The sequence below is a fragment of the Pithys albifrons genome, chromosome 6 (assembly GCF_047495875.1).
Source record: "Pithys albifrons albifrons isolate INPA30051 chromosome 6, PitAlb_v1, whole genome shotgun sequence".
NCBI classification, from domain to species: Eukaryota; Metazoa; Chordata; class Aves; order Passeriformes; family Thamnophilidae; genus Pithys; species Pithys albifrons.
Window position 1 is genome coordinate 42,541,466 of NC_092463.1, and position 21,659 is coordinate 42,563,124.

The 21,659-nt window shown below is 37.3% G+C and overlaps 1 protein-coding gene across 3 annotated transcripts in view; it reads right to left on the reverse strand.

Moving 5' to 3' along the window:
* The window catches only part of EXT2 (exostosin glycosyltransferase 2), a 79,915-nt gene that overhangs the window by 31,147 nt on the left and 27,109 nt on the right, over window positions 1–21,659 (reverse strand). For all 3 annotated transcript variants that reach the window (XM_071558630.1, XM_071558629.1, XM_071558628.1), the window contains exons 8-9: window positions 11,598–11,729; window positions 1,971–2,160 (exon numbers count right to left, since the gene is read on the reverse strand). In XM_071558630.1, coding sequence (XP_071414731.1) covers window positions 1,971–2,160; window positions 11,598–11,729 — 322 coding nt within the window. The remainder of the gene's footprint in view (window positions 1–1,970; window positions 2,161–11,597; window positions 11,730–21,659) is intronic.

A 21,659-nucleotide genomic window follows, 5' to 3' on the forward strand; every position in this document is an offset into this window, starting at 1 on the left:
TGGCCCCGTAACTGAATATAACACTAAACCTTTTTGCTTTTAGAAAAGAACCTCTTACTGCAAAAATTCCAGTTGTTATCAATTTCTATGCAACAAGTTTTACTCCAAAGGGTTTTAAATCATAAAAAAAACCCAATAAGCTTGAGGTATTTAGCAAACAATAAAGCTACTCTTTAAAGCAAACAATAAAGCTACTCTGCTTTAAACTGGAGCAAGTTGCCAAAATGGCAAATGAGCCAAGTGAAGGGCAGCAATAGCTTGGCTCCGAGAAGTAGTTGGGAGATGGTAAACTGAGACAAGCAGTCAGGAATTAATCTTCACATTGTATCTTGCTGCTATGCAGAATAGTTAACTTTGAAGAGTAGAACACGGCAGTACTTGAAGGCTCTGGAAAGAGAATTACAAAGTGAGGAGTCCTAACAACACACTTCATTAACTACAGAGGACAGAAGCACTTTTTTGAAAATGTATACTTAGAAGACAACATTTCTTGTCCCACAAAATCACTGCATTTTCAGAAGAGAATGAGAGTCATGTGTGCGGCATATGGGAACCAGGCTCATACACAGCTACTGTATCTACAATGTTTAATCCAGAATGAGAAGAGGATGCTCTCATTGCCTAGCACAATGCTCAAGATTTTAGTATTAGTATTCAGAACATGGAAGAAGGTCATCCTAGGAAATAATAAGCATGGAAATAAACTAAGTAGCCTTGGTGTTTATGTCTCTCGCTGGAGAGGCTTACTAAAGGCTAAGCCTAGTAGCTGCCTTTCCTTACATGGGGCAATGTTTCCCATTTACTTCAGGGTGATTTTGTAATGGAATTCAGCAATGTCAGGACTTATGTTTCCAGCTGAACACCTGGGAGAAGATAAAGAGCAGCACATTCTCATAAGGCAGGTGGCCCAGGGCTGAAAAATAAGGGAGCTGGTTCCACACAGAGCAGTCATGGAGTGTGCAGAGGCATTACATGAAAAGAGTCAGAAAAACATGGGACTGGGATCTTGGGTTTGAAAACGCAGGCAACAAACTGTGAGGACTGGGCAGCCTGAGACTGAGGTCCTTGCAGGAGGGAATACTATATAGCAGTATGGCAGGGTGGCACAGCACACCTCAGCTACTGAAATTTAAACAAATTAATTGAGACACTGAGTTCACACTGGAGTCATGAAGATACCTTTGAAACTAAATCTTCCTCCAAAAATCCACACATTTAAATAATTTGGGAAAATGCCCATGAATGTACCCTCATTTTAAAATAACCATGAATTCAAAAAAGTTAAGATATCATGCAGATGTCACCAGACTCACTCAAAAACGATGAAGAGCAAAATAGTATATCATACGTGTTGGAAAGAGAAGCATTTTAAAACAGCAACTACTGTCTTACTGGGTAAGGAGTAGCATTTCCACAAGATATTCTTGGTGGTATGGGAATTCCTTTCCAGACACTCAACATGACCCAAGTCTTCGTTTCATCAGTCAAAATATTCACTTATTTCATAGCTACAAGCATTCAAACTACTTTGCTGCTTTCAACCATGTTTGTTGTAGAAAACAGTACAGCAGCAATAGTATATTATATTAACAGATATACACTGTGACGAGAGACTTTCTACAGAGAAATAATACCAAGTATTGATAGATCAAAGATAGGTCTCTCCTTACCACTCCCCCAAAAAACCCTAAGGACAAAAATGTTTGTGTAACTATTATATTTGTTACTTCTGATTCAGAATTTAGCAGCACAACCACTGGTATGCTTTTTTCTTGTTACCTACTTTGGCTTTTCTCACTTTATTTTCAAACACATTGTCAAAAAATCCCCAAATCTATTATTTTGAAAGAACCATGAAATAACTTCTCAAATATTAATGAAATAGAAGAGAGCTCATTCTGCAACAGAAGCAAACACACATGCTATGCCCAGTTTCACCTTCCTCCACCACACCTACCATGGGGTCTTACCTTCTGGTGGATTCTTATTCTGGTTATTCCAGACAACTAACAATTTTGATAGACTAGGCACTTTAGACACCTCTGTGATAACTCGGAAGAGGCTCTCCACTCGGTCATAGGTCAGAACTATGGCTGTGAAACCTTGGGACTGAGGTGGGATCAGTGGAAGGAAGAGTGGGTTGCTCACACTGCTCCATTTCTGTGAAGAAAAACAAGAAAACAGGAAAACAATTTGATTAAAGTGACTTTTCACAGTAGGAAGTAATTCATATAGCCAGGACCTAACTGCCAGACTTGGAATTTGCTCAGACCAGGCAGGTTGAGCCTTCAATTCTTACAACAGTGGCTTTCAGAAATTTCTCAAAAACTTTATTCCAATCTCTTTCTTAATTCAATTTCCATTTTTGCCTAGCCATAACATTGAAAACAAGTAGGGCTTTAGGTAAAAAAAAAAAGCAAAAGAGGCAGAAGAAGCAAAACCAAGGTGAATTCTTAGCCCCACTAGCTTGACTCAATTCTCATTTACAAATCACTATTTCAAGATATCTATAACTTATAGTCAGGACTCAATAAACAAAGAGAAACTTAATCAGAACTACAATTTCAGAAGTGAAAAAGCATTAACAACAAAACCAAAGTAACAAAACCATAAACCTGGCACAAAATGTACACCCCAGAAAACAGGGCAAAAGCAGGCTCAAAGAGGAATAATGTACTAGCTTCCACAAAGCTGAGTTTGTTCAATGGTGGAAAATTCCCCACCTAAAACATAGATAGATAGATAGATAGATAGATAGATAGATAGATAGATAGATAGATAGATAGATAACAAGGCATGAGATGCAAAGACAACTTTCCGAGAAATCCTCATGAATTTTAACTAGGACATCCCTTTTAAGACTTTAAAGGTTTTACTTCAATACGTTCCCAGCATAAGGAAGTCAGCCCAGCTCGCAGAAGACAAGACAGACAGCTAAATTCTCACTGAATGTGCCAACCTCCTTTGGAGCTGACAGTGTGGGGGAGGAAGCAGTGAAGGGACCATTTGACAAGAATGAAAGCACCAGCATTTTAGTCTCAACTTTTCCATTCCAAGAGACATTCCAAGCAGGGGTCGGAGAAAGAAGCAAAGAGAAAAACCAGACCCTGTGGGATGAGGTGAAAAGGGGAGTTAGGAAAGTAGAAACTGAGTGATAGTGTTTTGCAGGGATGGTTTGAATCCTAGCGTGTGAAAACTATGAACACTCATAAGAGGCTAATAACTGACAACGGTTTACAGAAATACCATGAAAATCTCCAGCTAAACTCAGATCATAAGCTTGCTTGTATCAGAAAGTGAGCAAGTTTTACAGATTCAAAGTTATCAGCTCGTATTTGCAGGAAGTAAACTTTGCAATTTTCTGTTTCCCAGTTTAGTCTGTGGGCTACTTTATACACATAACAATCACATTTCCTCCTGTTTAATGGTTAGACACCTCTAACCATAATAACTCCAAGGATGAGAATAGAGAGCCTATTTACTCAAAGACGTAATAACATTTTGACTATTTTGGTAAAGGAGACAAAAATAAGATGTGAATATGATTTCCTTCTACAAACAAATCAAAACTGAAGTGGGGATAAATCTGTGAGGTGAAGTTAAGCACAGCATAGGCACACTGTTTTGTCCAGGGTGGTCTAATGGTATGTTCCAGGCAAGGATCTGTCACTAGAAGTAATATGTTCAGACATCCAGAAACAGTTGGAAAGACAGACTGGCCTTCAGCTACACATACTTTATCAGGTCTGGTACAAGCTGCATTCAACTTAAACTGTTAGGTTCCTAATGGAAAATATGAAACTTTAGTTTTTACGCAAAAAGAATAACAGGATAATGTAGAAATAGTAAGAGTACATCATGGAACTTTGGTTCATGAAAGCGACATGGCTATCTGTGATAGCAGAGGACTACAGTCAGTAATTCAGAAAATATACATCCATTACTTCAACAACTGATACATGCAGAGATAAAACTGATTTCAGATTAATATGTTTCCTAAAATGAAGGCTTTTGTATATACTTTGTTAATTGTGCAACATGACTGGTGGCAGACAGGGACAGCCCTCTGATTTTTCTGCAGTTTCAATTCCTTCAACAAATCACAATCTAAATGTTACCAGAGCATAATCCACCTCATTAAAGCTTTACTACAGACTTGTTCCCACACAGCCCCCACTGCTATTATCCGAATGACCCTGGTAATGTCAGGCAGCTTCTTAACACAACTTTTGGAAAGTTCTTTTGATTAATACTTGAAACTGAGGTTTAACATAATAATCAGAATGCCAAGAAAATATTATGTTTCTGCTCTACAAGAAAAAGTAACTGGTAGAGCAACCTACAAACAATGTTCTATTTATTATTTATGGGTGAGAATTGCTACCTTGATTAATGGCTCCATTTCAAGTTTTTCTAGGAACTTTTTCTCTGTTGACAGCACTTCCTAATAAACTGCTTGCTATAGTTATAATACCCTTTGAAAAGGGTTATTCCTTTTCCATCATATGAGATTATTTTAGGTACTTACAGAAAAAGTACATATACAAGCCCATGCATATGTGTGCAAGTACATGTATACGTACCTGAATTGGTCATGATTTCTCTTATAAACTTACATTTATACGTATAAATGGATGTTTATAAGGACATTACTTAAATCCCAACTTCTACTACTTTTAGAAAGGCATGAAAATTTTCCTCTATTGGTCATAACTTGGGAAAAATAAGGCAACTTCTGAGCTGGTTTTGCTCATGCACCTACTAAAGGATGATGGAGGGAGGGAAAAGCCTGTAGACATACACTAATGGGAGAACCCTGCCTCTCATTTGAGAAAAGCATTTCAAAAAGGCAATTAAGCATCTCTCAAGTGCCATTAAGAGCCAACCCCCTGCTGCCTGCCTGAAGAGTGTGTCTACAGTCTGAGACCTATTGACCCCACTTTCTGCAGGAAATCAGGCAAATTCAAGCCTCCATAATTTGCTAAAGTCTTCCAGATTTCTCCTTAGAAAAAGCAAACCAAATAGGCAATTAATTCAACAGCAACATAATTAAATTTCCATTATGGCAGCAAAGCATGAAATGGTTAACAACACAGGGATGGGTTTTCCCACTCACTGTTCAAGCAACCAAACAGTGTCCATTCCCATTTTTACTAACATTATTGATGGAAATTCACAGGAACTTTCACTCTCAGAGAAGAGAGCAAACAGCAACAGTAGACTGATCATCCATCACCTTTCTTTGACAACGTGCTGACACTCAGCTATGGATAAGACAGCTCTTCACTATCGCCCTCCCAGCTAATATCATTAGAAGAGCCAGGATAATTAATCCAGGATTAATAGGTCACTTGCTGTGAATCATTTTTATGGGCAAAAAGGATCAAGTTCAAATGCCAGTTTCCTAAGAGTAATTTCATGTCACTCAAGTCTCACAGTCTCAGTTGTCTGACAGCCCTTTGCAGTTCATATGAAAATCCAAGGTAGTGGGACCTGGGTGACAGAGAAAACTTAGGAAGAGCCTGAAGGTAGGGAGAGAGGAGAAGTCAGGAATGGTTATGTATACATGTAAGGATTCAGACTACTGCAGCTGTCCTGTGCATGTTTTCTGTGAGCGTGCATATGTAACAATGCCTTAGAACAAGGCACCTTTCTTTACTATAGATGGATCAAATATTGTCCTCCCTCTTGGTCATTAAAAGCAACCTGATTCTACTTTAGAAAAAGTTAATACATTAAGGACGAGGTACCAAAGAAGCTGAATTCTCATTATATGGGAGGCTCAGACTGGACTCGATGTGGTCTTGAGGTTCCACTTGGCAGAGAAGTTTCTATCAGACCATTCTTAATAGGATACAGAAGGGAGATAGGCTGGATGTCACTGAACACAACTCGACTGAGGAAATGGACAATCCTAATATACAAACCTTACAGAGCCTCAAAGATACTGGCAAAATATCAGACATAACTAAGACTCAGTCTCATCCCAAAACTTCTTATTTGGGTGTTTACCACTGAAAGAGACTCAAAGAAAGATACAGTAGACACATTACAAATTGCATTGCAGAATGGTCTGAAGGAAAACAAGGTTGTGTAAGATGTTCCGTATGAAAGAAGAATCAAGAATTTCTCAGATATCATTTAGTGGAAAAACTCAGCAACAGCACTTAAGAATAAAATTTCACTGCTCTGATGAACAAGACAGTGGGCTTTCGTCCCTGATTATTTTATTTTCAACATCTGGCCAGTTCCTTGCAAACAACATATTAGTGAAATCATACAGTCTGAGCAACAACTCCCTGTCTTTTCAAAGCACAGATGTAAGGATAGCAGTGTGTTGAATTTAGCAGTTAAACAGTTCTGCTATACATCTAAACAAAACAGAGATATATCTCCTGCCACTGTGGTTAATGCTTTTTTGGGGTTGTTCTTAAAATCAATCTAACCTCAATGTGGTTTCAATTATGAATTACCAGACCAAAAAAAGCCTTGATTTATTCTATTTTTCTCCAATTATTTATGATAAGTTTCTATGGAATACTTTGGGAAAGTATTTCACCATGCTTCCTGTCCTCAAGTGGTCATACAGCAAAACCAAAGGAGTGAACCCTCTCTACTTGTCCAAAGCCAACCACAGCACTTACACTCAGCAGAATCACAAACCAAACTGCAATGCCAACATTTCATGTTTTGAGGAAGATCATAAACCCTTCTCAAAAAAAATTAGCCACAAGACAAGGAGTTTCTACCTACTGCAGAATAATCCACTGTGTAAAAAAACAAACCTCATCTCCAGAAAGGTAAACTAATGAACCAACTGTTAAATCATGTTTTACATTCACATAAAAATGTCAGTATTTACAGCCAAATACATGTGGTAGAGTCAACCTGTCCATAATATCAACACCAAAAAAACCCCCCAAACCTGAAATTTATTTAATATAAAAATAATACCTATCTTCTAGCAAAATAAATACAGCAAAATTTCATCCAGTTGATTCAAACCATCACACAACATAGCTGGAAATGCAACAGAAACAGAAATCTAATATTGCTCAATGGAAAAAAATACCAGATGTGCACTGCCCAGAAAAGTGCTAGGTTGTTCGCATTTACAGGTAAATAAAAATTGTATGTTAATACTTGCTTAGTATTTTGAAGATTACAAATGGTACTAGGATGGAAGTACAGTTTTAACAGTGGCATTATCTGGAAACTGAGGGCTATAAAATACTAGTCAAAGAGGCTAGAAATAGTTAACTTTTTAACAAGTGTCAAGTACCTGGTAATTGGCAGAGCCGACAAAGTATTCTGTAAATGAACATCCTACTTAGGCTTTGCTAAATGAATGGCACTTTTGGCACTAATTAATTCTGCTACTTTAGTTTAAATCAAATGACGATGCTGCTTTCTGCCTCACTGGAAGAAACGAAATCTGGTATGTTTATTGTTCAGCATACTGATATTCTCAAGTGATTATTAAACTCTAGTCTGTATCATCCAAGGTCATAGCTCAAAAGCAGCCCTGGACAAAAAAAAAACCCTCTAATGTTTCATAGATCTACATGATAAACTCACTTGAAAGAATTCAACAAAAGCAACTGAAGAATTTGGAAAAATCCTGTCATGCTCATTTTTCAGAAACCAATATACATTAGTGAGGTATGAGGCAAAGAGGAGAATTTAAGTGAAGCGCAAGTGAGGAAGTAATTTACCTCTATCAGAGCGCAACAAAGTAATTAACTGAAGATAACAGATCACATCTCAAACCCAAGTCATTATTTCTAATCTAGCCCAAACTGGTATCCATCAAAATGCACACTGTAGAATAGGTCATTTTTTTTGGCTTACTTGAACATAACTGATTGCCTCTGCCTAATGGATAATGGCTGGCCCAAAAAGTACAAAACACAATAAACTCCCATGCTTGCAGCAAAACACTGTCTAAGACACAAAGGACTCAAGTGATTCAGGAATGCATTTCACGCCTCCAAAGTACCATTTGCTCCTCTTCATTAAAAGGAGGAAATATCTCATACTGCATTTTTATTCAAAGTACTATTCCATAACATATTAGCATGTTATATGCTACCAGTCTTTCATTTCCTCAACAGGACAGTGAACAAGTAGAAAAATAATCCTCTTTATAACTTGTTTTTCCTTTACAAAGGCCCATAGTCTTCAGTCAACCCATACAAACGCATAAAAGTGCTTGGATCACTTCCCCAGTGCAATGTACTAAGTATGGAATTAACTGTATATGCATTCATTTTCTGTGTACCTTATACTCCCTCCTGGAAAAACACCCTCCTGTACTGCTGCTGTATCCACACTGTGGTGAAGATACTCAGGCAATAATCTAACTAATATTTTGAGCCAATATAAGTCTAACTAATGCCAAGAAAAGCAGCCTTCCAGCTACCCAGTCCCTCCCTTACATAACATCTCCTCCACTCCCTTTTTGGTTTTTTTATTTTGCTGGGTAAGTTTTATATAAGGAAAATTATTTTGGCTAATTCATCACAAGTGAATTAGAAAAACCAAAAAGAAGGCAGCACATAAGGGAAATTGTTATCTAACTGTAGAAGAGTGCAGGATTGCTTCTTTGGGGAGCAATACCTATTAATAGTGGTTTGAAGTGTTTGGGGAACTACAGACTCAACACAAGATGGGATGGTGTTTCTTTGTGTTGAGACTTGAGAAATACCTGAGGAACAGGCATAAAGCTTATTTATGTGCAGATCTAGCCATGAGCATGCCTCACTGATTTTAAGTGAGCATCACTTTCACACTGACTGTCCAAGATAGCAGCCACCCCCTCCCTCAGATACAAAAAAACAATGCAATTTTGTGTTAAAAACAATGTAAACATAGGTCTCAATTCCTAATTTGAAGTATCAGAGTTAAAAAAAAAGCAAAGAGAAGCTCCTCAATCCTTCTTTGCAAGTGACATGAAACTTGGGGCAGCCTTTTGTGAAAGATGCAGCATTCTCTTCATAGGTGCTGCCATTACAAACTTATTTAATTGCATACTTGAGGCCTCTAAAAACCTCTTTTATCTAGCACATCTACAGGCTGCAATCCATTAAGTGTTTGTTAAGTCAAAACAGAATCTATGCTACTTAACTAAAATCGAAACACTAAATAACAGATAAATACAAAATCACAGAAAGTAGACTGAAATCAGATGATGAATTTAACTCTTAAAGTAAACTCATGACACTGAAACAGCTCAACAAAATGCAGAGTATAATGTGCACCTTGGAGAGTTATGAGCTATCCTCATTGTAGAAATAATGCTTACACTGCTTTATCTAACACCTGCAGCAGCTGTAACAATTGAGCATCAAAACAATTGGTAACCAGGACATTTTACCAAACTCTTTTTCTGTTATTTCTCAGGATCTTGGTGAAATACTAAACAAAATTAATCCCTATAAGCACACAAAGAAAAAGAATTTTTAAACCAAGGAGGTAGGCAGGTAAGCAACCTTGGCAAGGATTCTTTCTAAATATTATCTGCATAATGACCTTGCACAGCAAGCTCTTCTTCCTGTTAGAAAGGTGGATTTGTCTTAGCAAGTAAGTTGTAAACCCCCTAAAGCTGATATTCTCTGTATAAATATTCCACAAGCAAATTCATGCTCTCATTTTCAAAACCTCAGTACTCAGAGCACAGGGATCTGAGCCCTACTACCAGTCTCGCACTGATTAAAGAAATCTCTTGCTAATTTCAGCAAGCCCTTCACCTTAAAACAGTGATTGCACCTCCACACAGCCTGTTAATGCGCCTAACAGCTTCTACATATTCTTTTTGCACCTTTGTGTTCCCATCTAAACCATGTAGCGGGAACAAGAGTGTACAGAAGAGCATTCCAGTTAACCTCTACCAACCACAACATCATGAGGAACAACAAGCAGAGCTAAAGGAACTGGATGCTGAGTCAGCTGAGTTTGAAGGCAGAGCACACGTGGCCAGTTTGGGAGGTTAGCTCTGGCCAGTAACACAAAAATTTATGACACTGAGTTACTTCACAGTTTTCACCATGATATTAATGCTAAATTGCAGGTGCGGCATTTTAACAGTCAGCTATATCCTGGCCCTGAGCCTGAGCCAAAATGATTTTCTTTAAAAGCTTCAGTCATTAAGTTTATTTCAAGAAGAATGTAGCAATATTCTCCTAAATGAAAAGCACGTTTAGGCCATCTTTAGTTACTTTGTCTTTTTATCAGTTAGAGCATTCAGCTGCCCTCTTCTGATACCTCAAATATACATATGTACCTGCCTTCCAACTATAAGGTTTCATCCAGGCTTACTAGAAATTGAAGCAGTGCTGTGAGTGGATATTAGGCAGGAGTTTAGACAAGAAACACACTCAGGCTCAAGTGAATCATTATTCCCCTAACAAGAAGACACCAACTGTGGAATTCTGACCAGCATAGTTAGTAAAAAAAAAAATATAGGAGAGCACCCAGAAGACATTTGTGCATTCCCTTTAAGGACTGAGTAATCCTTAAGCCATTTTCTTCATTTTACTAGGCATTTAAAAGTGCTTGGTTTTGCTAGCATCATTTAAAGGTGTTAAGATACTCTGATCCCCTTCTTGTGGAGTACATACTAGTGCAGATTCATTTTGTCCTTAAATACTGACCACATTTCCTCTCCAAGCAATGACAACAGGAGACTATTATGCCTTTGGCTGGGCAATGGAAAATGAACTTCTGAAACACATCAATGAGCTTCTAACTCTTTGTCAGCAACTGTTCCCACCCCACTAGCCTGAAGAGTTTAAAGTAAAACACACTCTACTCCTGAGCACTCCTACCCAGCTTTCAGAGAAACTCCCTCTATACAATCATAAAGCAAGACAGTCAACAAGTTTAGTTTTATTAGTAAAATAAAACTATTTTTTGTATTTTGACACAGAGAAAATTAATTGATTATGAGCGAAAATCATCTACAGGCTTTTATATAGTAAAAAATCAGAACCAGCAGCTTGGTGCAAAAGGTTAATTAATATGCCCGTGTATTTTCTTAACAGAGGTGGGTTCACTCAGTGAAATTTAAAAAAAAAAAAAGAAAAAAGAAAAAAAACGCAAAACTTTGATCATCAGTTTCTGTAAGAAATAACATGGAGAAAACTGTAAGCATAGGAATAATTAGCTATTTCTACATAACTATATAAAAGATCCTTGGAGAATGTTTGAGATCTTCAGCATTTCCACGGACTATTTTCTCTACAGTCATACATTTTTAAGCACAAACTCTCCCCCAGCTCAACAGAAATAAAGAAGCATGTGTGCGTCTGCATACAGGAAAAATAAATACATATATAAACAAGCAATTTAGTGTGTGCAATAGCAAAAGTTAAAAGTTTGCATTTCAGTGCCAGGACATAAAATGAACTGCTAGTTACTTTGCCATTTGTCATAAAATATATTAACATCATCTGTGCAATTTACCAGCACAACACATATACACAGAAATCCACATATACAAAATTATTACCAAGTTTCATAGCACATACCTGTTATACAAGAAAAAACCCAACAAATCCACTATTTGTTTTATGAGTAAATCAAATGAATTTACTTACCACAGCTGGGGGATCATTCCATTCTTCATAAGAAATGGCAGCATATGGGTAAATTCTATCATTGATAATCTGAAGAGTAGCAAGAGCAATTGCTTTCATCGATCTGAAATAAGCTTCCCAGAACCACCTTGCCTGTAAAGAGAATAAAGTTCACTTTTACATTGCACAGATCCAGTGCTTAACAATCAATTTTGGATTGCCATGCACAATCTGTTCCTTGCAGTCTACAGGTCAGGTGGAAATTAAATTAGGAGGCATGTTTACTGTAGATAGAATATTTCCATAGAGCTTGAAGGCTTCAAATTCAACTACACCCTCCCAAAAGAAAAGGACTCACAGCCAATAAAAAGAAGCACCAGCAGCAATATTTTGCAAGTGATTAAACAGAATGAGAATACTTGAAGAAATCAGGTATTTTCAGACTTTTATCAAATGTTCTTCTCTTAAAAAATGTCAAAAGCAGTTTGACCACAGAACAGAAGAAATGGCTGTTACACTTATTTTTTTTTCCAACACAGAGGAATCCACAATGCAGCTAAATAGCCAAATAAAATCACCAACCTAAAAAAGTGGAACTCAGAAGTCCCTTTTTGACATCAATATTAGAGACAGCTGATCAGATAAAGAATTTCAGTACTCAGGAACCCTACCAGACCAGTATCTTCCCAAGTCTTCCAAAAACCTAAATATTATTTATACAAGTAAATATTACGAATTTTACATAAAGTACATGCCTGTGCCAATTTGTTACAATCATTAATCTTTACTAATTTATAGCACAGGCAATGTAAAACTGCTGAAATGAAGCATAAGATTGTTATACACAGGTGCTCAATTTCACAGATGAATCATTCTTAAGCTAAAATCCTGTATGCCAAGTTTTCATCTTGTCCCAGTTTCTGTATAGGACAGAAATTCTAGAAGAAAAGCAGGGGTTCTGAAATGAAAATGCAGACTCTATCAGACTCTCCATTAGAGACATAAAGATACTTTTTAAATACCTAGAACCATCAAATGATCCTGGAGATCTCCATTCAACTCAGAAGGAAACATGGCTTACCAATAAACATAGTTCAAGAGTTCTGGCCCAAAAGATACAGGGTTTTTTCAACCTTATTTTTCCTTCAGGAAACTGCAGCACTTGAATCGTCCAGAAAGTAATTTACTTTGCAATCTCCCTATGGTTCATTATCAACTGTAAGAGTACATGTTTGCATTTACAAGGCAGAACAACTAAAACAAATGCATTTTTATTAATTGCAAGCTTTAGAAGCTTTCAGAGACAGAATACAATGGAAAACAATATACAAATTTGGGCAAGTGCTATTTTACTCTTGCTACAGATTTCTTAAATAGCAAAACATCTTGACAGACAAGGCATTCTTAATCACATGCTATGAAAATACTAATAATATTATTTACCTTATTTAGTTACTGCATTATTTACCTTATTTAATTACTGAGGGAATATCAAATTTCTGGAGGTACAGATCTTAGGATGAACCAAAAATAACTCTCGTTTATTTGTTAACAAGTTCCAACGTGTCTCATTCTGCAAGTCAGTGGATTTTAACAGAAGACAAATAAATGATCCTACATGTACACTTTCTTTTGGACTATTCCTAGGCTAAATAACAGTGTACAGGAAGGATCACAAGTAGGAAAAATGCAAATTCACAAGCACAAACTTGCATATATATTCATGCTTATGCTGCCTTGTATTTTACTCTGAATGTAAGCTATGGGATTCAGACCTACAGATTTCTTCTCAAAACACCAGCCCTAAAATGCTATTCTGTGTGCAGTTTGTAAAACAGATTCTGTAGAAAAGTTCTGGAAATCTTTAAGATGAAAAAAATCCATGCTACAACGAAAAAAAACAGACTAGGAAATAGCTTGGTGTTCTCTGAAGCACTACTCTGATGGTACTTCAGAGTATTTCAAAATTTTATTAAAAAGACTGGTGAGCATGCCCAAAAGTGGCAGGGAGAGTGCAAAGTGACTTCACTCTAGAACGCCATCACTTCCCTCTCCTTACTTATCTCACTGGTAGGACTTAACAGCTGGATAACAGGGTGATTACTGAGAATAGAGAGCAAAATGAATTCCACATCCAACTGTAAAAGCAGAAGAGTTATATAAACAGCTAAGAACAAATAAAACGACACTAAATAAAGCAAAGACCACAAACTAAGCAAAGGCATAAGTATTCCTTTCCCCATGCCCCATTTCTTAAGGAAAATGTACTATCCAGAATTCAGCAGCAACCAATTTAAAAAGAAAACCAGAAGCAGAATAAGAATTCAAATGGACCAGGACAGCCAACCTCTCTGTTCAAGTACCCTAAAAAAACAGGAGTAAGAATATTTCAAATTTTATTTTCATGTTTAGAACATGCTTAGAACAACTGCTATAAGCAGCACTAAGTGGGAAGGAGAAACTATTTTATGTAGCTTTTTAACATGTAACTTTATAAACCATTAAGTAGCTATTAATTGTGTGAAATGCACACAGGATTATGTATTCCATTGTTACTAAATGACAGCATTCCTATACTGTTGTAAGATCGTTCATTAATACTGTAATAGCTCTTATTATCTAACTTCACAACAATCAAAGCTGGTTTTCCTCCTTCAGCAAAACTCGGATGGATCTGATCTAGCTTCTCTTTGCTCAAAAAGTCCAGTGTCAGGCAAGATTACACCTTCGTACGAAACGCAAATCTGGAGAACAGGGCACAGGGAATTTATGTTTTATAGACTAATATTTATGTAATTAATTTTTTGTAAAGAGACATAACATGTTCCCACAGTTGGCTGTAATATTTTTGGAGTTGTGTTTCTTTAAGGCAGAACTCAAAACCTTCTAAGGGGATTTGAAGTCCCCAAACAGATGTTTCAGGGTCTCATTACTTCCTCCCCACCTTGTTTGCTTTTATAAAGCAGAACTGATTAACATGGCTTGCTAGTGTCTGCTGCTCCACATGCTGAGTTACTAAATATTTTGGGAAAGTTTTCTATTGGGAAGATGTATGTCGATTCCATTTCAAATATATTTTCTGCTCTGCTTGGTGAGGTTGAAAAGCTTATGCTGGAATGTAACAAACAGAGAGGATAAAAATCCCTTGAATACATTTGTGATACAGAAGAGAGTAATAACAATAACAAAAATGATATCTGTTCCAGACTCCTATGCCAAGTAACTTATTATTTTCACATAGTTGTACTGAGCTGTCTCTTTCTCTTTTCCTTATCTATGAATCCAGAAGACTAATGATTATACACTCAAGAGTAATTTCAAGACACTGCGTAATGTTTTTAAGGTATGGCAGTTTTAACATATTAATTAGAGCTACCTGAATACCTTTCAGGATCTTGAGATCGGTAAGTCAAGATCTTAACTTTCACATAGCATTGATGACACAGACTACAACTATGATAAAGTCAGGCTACTGTTTCTTTCCACTTGAGCTGAAATTAGCTTCTAGTACTCTTCTAGAAGCCTGCTTGATGAGGTTTCCAGATTCTCTAAGGAAACACACTATGACCACAGACTTGCAGACAACGCTAACTTTGTACACACTTAATATTGTTTAGGTCATGGGCAATCTAAGTGGTAGAGATCAAACAGGTACTTGGTACAAGTATGTACACATATTAATGCACATTAAACAGTATGATTTATCAGGAACCGAAAACAGGTATTTAAGAAACTTAAATCTAGTATAGATTCAAAATGAAAGACAGAAAAACATTATTTTCTGTAACAGTTTTACCAATGTTTCAAGGAGTTAAATGTTGCATACTGTATGACTTGACTAAGAATGAGAAATCCAATGTATTAGTGGCTGGGAAGTGACGGGAAACTCTCATTAGTCAATAGATCCCCCATGAAATTAATTCACCTGAATTTAATTTCTGCAGTAAATTTAACCAAACCATGACAACTTCATCATGAAAGCCAAAGACTGAAGGAACTGGAGGCCAAACTCTCTCCTCTCACCAAGCAATAATTATGCACACCAAGGTCATAAACACAGCCGTGCTAGTAAGTAGTTCCAAGCTGTTGCCCCTCCCTCCTTCCTCCCAGCCCCACTTTCAACTGCTGCATTAGGTCAGCCACAAAACCCCATTACTTTCTGTAAAGGCCGAAATTGCTTAATATAATGTAGTGTTATACGTTATCTCTAAAAATACAAATGCACACCCTGAGAAAGACAAGTAATACCTGAAAAAGAGATGTTCCTTAAACCAAATAAGCAACCATCAAAACCAAAAGTTCCATGCCTTGTTTTCAGTTCCCAGATTATGTTCAAGAGGACTGTGAAGAAACTAAACTGACAATATTCAGCACATATCGGTACAGGCAAGAGCTTGCAAAGGGAGCGTTTGCAGTTACTTTCACAGCAGACAACAGGCAGCAGCAACAGAGTATCCTACTCACAGAAAGTAACATTTATTTAGTAAGATGCTATTTTCCTGAGGAATAAACACAGTTGGGGCCTAGCATCTCTTAATAAGCTCTTTACAAGCCAATAGAGCATCAGGTTACAGAGTCCATTCATAATAATGTTTATAAGTTCTAGTGTTAATGCCACTAATGGTGCCCCGGTGTAGACAGCAAGACAGATCAAGGTAAATCTTTTGATTAGTTTGTGAAAAGACAAACGCTTGGCAGAAGGCAAGGAAAGAACTACTTTCTGTAACATTTAGATCAAGGGGAAAACAGTCCATGAAGACTACTTCCTACCCTCCTGTCTTTTCATAGCCCATGATTTGGTGGGAGTTGGTAAAGTCAGCAAAAGGGGGAAAACCACAAAATTCACAAAAGAGCAGTAAAATTTAACTGCCCATAAACCACCACTTTTCTCAACTTTTGAGCCAGGCGCCATGATGCTGTAAGATTCTGCCCCACTGCAGCAGTTCAGTGTTTTCAAAATGCCTGGAAAAGGTTTACAAGGCCCTGAAATACAACTATTTTCACACTAGCTGGGATGACTCCACTTAAATGCTTGCCCTTCTTTGATAGCTCTCGGTGTTCCTGGTTTTTACTCCCAGCCAGATTATGAAAGTCCAGCAAAAGAAAAGAGTGTGGCCTAGTCACTGCAACAACACTGGCCTGGAAGATTGGTGATCTTACTTTTTTAATTCTGCTTTTGTTACTTATTTATAAATAAATGTTTGGCATTCATTTGATTTCTTGCTTCTCCTTCAGCCTCTAAGAGTATGTGTAATATTGACCTTAGTGATGTTGTGAGACTTAACCATTTCAGACCTTTCAAATTTTAGGATAGAGAAAAGAACATGGAAAAGCAAAAAGGCAAGCTTATCTTCTTTTTTATTTCTAAATAGAAATTTTAAACTAATAAAATTAATACTTAGCTAAGTAACCGAAGTAACTGACTGCAGTAACACTTTGCTAAAACGTGTACCTTCAGCAGAGATATAAAAGATATTGCCAAGAACTATCTACAGCTCAGCTGTACATCTGACAGCCCTGGGCATGGAAACGCAACCACTACGACCCTCTGAAGTTATCTGTCATACTGTAATATAATGAAATGTCTTCTAAGTTACTGAGACCTAACAAGTTATTGTCCATCAAGTAAACAACTAGGACTAGTCACAGGCAACCTCCCATCCCCAGAACTTATTTCCACTGTGCAGTAGGATTAGACAGGCTACTGAGGTTCAAGATAAATTGAATTTTTATATGTTTGCCCTATACTAAAGATGTATAATAAGGGTAACTAATGCTACATAATAGTCAGATAGCAAGCTTGAGCTCTCAAGCATCCTACTAACCTCCCCTGCAAAATAGGACTGAAGAAAGCATAAGTTCCATGTTTTATAGAATATCAGATTAGAAGCTTCTTTCAAATTCAATTCAAGCTGGTTGTCTTGCATCTGTTTGTCAACACAGGCCTGTCCAAGAAAAGCCGTAATGCAGGCAGTATATAAAGAGGGATCAGAACATCATTGTGTCACTTCCAAAGCTAAAAAATGGGGGTAAACAAGGAATTACATTTTTGGGGGTGCCTGATCACTTCAGACAAAGACTAATCCATAATTCAACACTGGGGATAATTCAACATTGAGGTTGCCTGAACCTCAAACCAGAAGTTCCTCTAAAAAAGCAAAAAAAAGGAATGAGCAGTAGAACAATGCAGGGCACATACTGTTGCTTCAAGTTACCTGAAATTTGCTTCTAATGTAATATACAACATACTTTTAATATTATTTATGAATTTTCATTCTGTCTTTCAACTGTTGTTTCTGAGTTATGCATGAATCTCAAGTCAAGCCCTGAAAATATCTGATTTATCTATTTAAGTGATACAAATTATATGAGTGGCCTATGGAGGAATATTCCTTAATTGCAACACACTTCTGCAGGATGAGCAAACAAAACAATAATTTGTACCATTACAGTCAAATGTTTTAAGAAAGAGACTATAGAAAGACATGTCCTGGTGCTGGTTTTTATTGTAATGCAGACTCCAGAATTACTTCAAAAGTGAAGCAGTAAGTGGATTTAATAATTTGGCTCAATATTCTCTACTATAGTAATTTCAGCCATGAAACAAGTACATTTGTCTGCTTCAGATACAATGGAGAGTGAAAACTAAGTTTTTCCATTATCCAAGTTTTTTTCCCTTTTTCTTTTTGAAGCTGCCAATTCATAAGGGGACAGGGGTCAGAGTTCAAAATGCTAGTCTTACCCTTCAGATACCAGCCACTTGGGAGCAACTCACTTCTGCTAGCTCTCAGTTTTACTACTTGATGACTCATAAGAGTTAAGGGTAAAGGAAAATGTTCATTCAAACTCAGATATTAAGCTTCTTGCACTGCAGCCTTCCTAAGATTCTCCACTTTGGTGCTTTGAAATGATCACTTACATCAATTATAGTAATTCATATGCACAATAACACATACTGTGCATATAAGAAAATGATTCTTTGAAGCATATCTGTTAAAATTAACATTTTCACTCTGGTTTCCATACTTTCACATAATTGTGGGAATTTGGGGAGTTTTCTTGGCTTTAGGTATGTTGACTTTTTGATTTTGTTTTGGTGATGTTAAAGTTTTCATCTTCTGTTATGAAGAGCCTCATTCTGGTTAAATGTGTGACAGAGATGATGTTATTTTCAATAGAAGAGTTGTCTCTCATGAAATGGTAACATTTTATATAGTTTTGAAATCTTGCATTATCTTTACCCTTAAAATACAGATTTCCTCTATTCCTTGTCCTAGTGATAGCAATTTAATTCTAAAAGTAGCAAGAGCACAAGACTTGAGTAGATAAAAACATCACATAGCACTGGTGTTCTCCCCCCACCTTCATATATTTCTGCACCTCAGACTTGCTTCTTTGATTGAGCATGTCAACTTAACAACTCTGTTGCAGAAGGCAACACTGCACCAGCCAGGAAACCTGACTTACTGCCCTGGTACCCTACAAATTCATGGCCAAAATACAGTTAAGCTATGGAGCCAACAGATACCAGCACTATGAGCAGTCAGGAACCACCTCATTCTCAGCTGTGACTGAGAATACTGTTGCAAAGCATGGAGACAGAGCCAACAAAGAAAGCAGCAGGATGAGAAGAAAGAAATGAAAAAAAAAAGCTAAAAAGCATTTACAGCTCTAAAAACATGTGATGTAAAAATGGTTACCATTTTCTGAATTCCCTTTGCTCCCAAAGAGCTTTCAGTTGTGCTTTCGTATTTACAGGCAAATGACATCTGTTGACACCACAGAAATAACACAGCTGAAAAAGAGTAATACACTTGAAAAAGAGTAATACAGATCCTACTCTGGCTTCCAACAGTCATTATCTACATAATCATCAATAATGATGTAAAGACACAAAAATAGCCCACTCTCTTCCCTCCAGTTTCCAGGAGTTTACATGACTCCCTAATTACTTCACTTTCACAAGCTGTAACTGCAAAGGAAGGTGCAGGCACACCTAACATGAGTAGCAGCCAAAATTGCTTGGATCTGTATAATCCTTGTTATGATGTTTGTCCTTTGCACACTCCCTGTTAACATGAAACCAGACCTACAGTCAGCAAGACTTATGCTATCACTGATTCAACATCAGCCTAAAAAATAACAGAAAACAAATTCGTATATGTAATTGCAGGGAACATTCAACTACTGTATGACCAGAAGTTGGGGGTGGAAGGATGTTTTAGCCACATTTCTTGACAAGTGATGGACAGCTCCTGAAACTGAAAGCAATAGGTTTCTAGTCCTAGGGGTATTGCCTTCAAATATGTCTATGTTCTCAGGGTAGATCAGTTTTCCCCGCTGCAGGCATCCTGCTGAGAGGTGAGGTCCCAAGCAAAACACAGGAATCTGACTGCAAGCCTTTGAGGTGGCAGGAGCCAAGAGAGGTTCAAAGACAAGGCTGGCTGGTGGGCAGCACCTCTGAGTATTGCAGAGGTTAGAGGTTAGTAAAGCAGGAGCCACTGGCCAATAAAACAGTGTTTGGAGAGCCCACTCTACAGATAAATTGGGGATCTGTTTACACCTTTCCCAGCTTTCTGAGTTATACACACTGATGCTTCCCACTGTGATCTTGTCCTCTGTCCACCAGCATCTCCCTTCCTTGGCAGCTGTCCTGCACACTGCTGGTTGGCTTTATAACATGGCTCAAGGATGCTTCAAAACTTTTAATCAGCATCCAACATCAAAAATAAATAAATAAAAGCACAACTGCTTTTATTTGTGTCAACTGCTGCAACAAGATCTGGCTTGTCTGAGATTTCCCATGACTGCTGTACTAATGCTGGGAGAATAGAAGCTTAAATTCCCTTGATTAGAGAAACTAAACACAAAGCAAGCCCAGTGCCAATCACACACATGAAAGAACAGCTTTTTGAAGGAACTAAAAAAAAAAATCTAGGTAGGGTTACCACCATATTGTAGCAGTCAAAAATCAGCAAATACCTCTGTTTCAGAGCTTTAGCTCTACACCAGGAAGAACTCATCCTTTTGATGAAGACATGTTTTGCTCAGTTTCCTGAAAGCTATACAGTTCTGTTTTATGTAAGCACAAACATTATATACATACCCCCATATACACAGTTCTCAACACTGGACATTACTGGCAGCATTGCCTGATTACAAATATATCTTACTGACTTCTGTAAGGATAAAAGCTGAAGGACGACAGGTATTTTTCCATATCTATTGTAAAAATTCCATTTAGAACATGGTGTTGCTTTTTACTCTGCACCTTAAAAATAACTGATCTTAGCTCAAACTATATAAAAATACCTCATCCTTCAAACTGCGCATGACTGTATGGTTATCTGATGAAATAGGTAAGGTGATTATTCATTGCTAGTTGTGATAATATTATTTGATAGTCACACTGCAATGGAACAGGAGTGAAAATAATTTTACATGAACAAAGTAACTGATAAACATCAACATAAGTTATTTATTTCTTCTTGGCAAACATCTGAAATATCATGCTATTCTTTACCGTATGAAGCTGAATTTTGTACAAAAAAAAGAAGTAATCTCAAAGATAAATATTAAGGCTTATTACAGAAATCCTTGCTACCCAAAAAAAGATGGAAAGTACTCCACTAACACCATTTGCATATTATGTGTTAGTCTTTTGCTTCACCTGAACAGTTAAAAATGTGAGGAAGGATTTGTTTTCCCTCTCCTTTTGATACATACTGGCTACTATACACAGGTAGCAACAGACCAAAACCAAAAGCAGTGGTGAGAGGAAGACTGCAGAGCCTGGGTTGGTGCTGCTAGCTTACTGAAACATTTCAGACAGTTGCTTAATGGCTGCAGTATTCATGCTCAGGCTTAATCTAATCACAAGATTCAGGATCAGGAAAGTTTTTCCCAATGCCTCAACAGGCACCATTGATATTTTTTGCTTTTGTTTGCTACAGTGTGGGGAAGCATATTTATGATAGACTGTGCCGTGTGGGGGAAAAGAGATGAAATACTCTGTGGATCCCATGGGAACAGAATTCCACTACCAGCTGAGTCTGGTTGCAGGAAACTGTATTTCTTAATTTT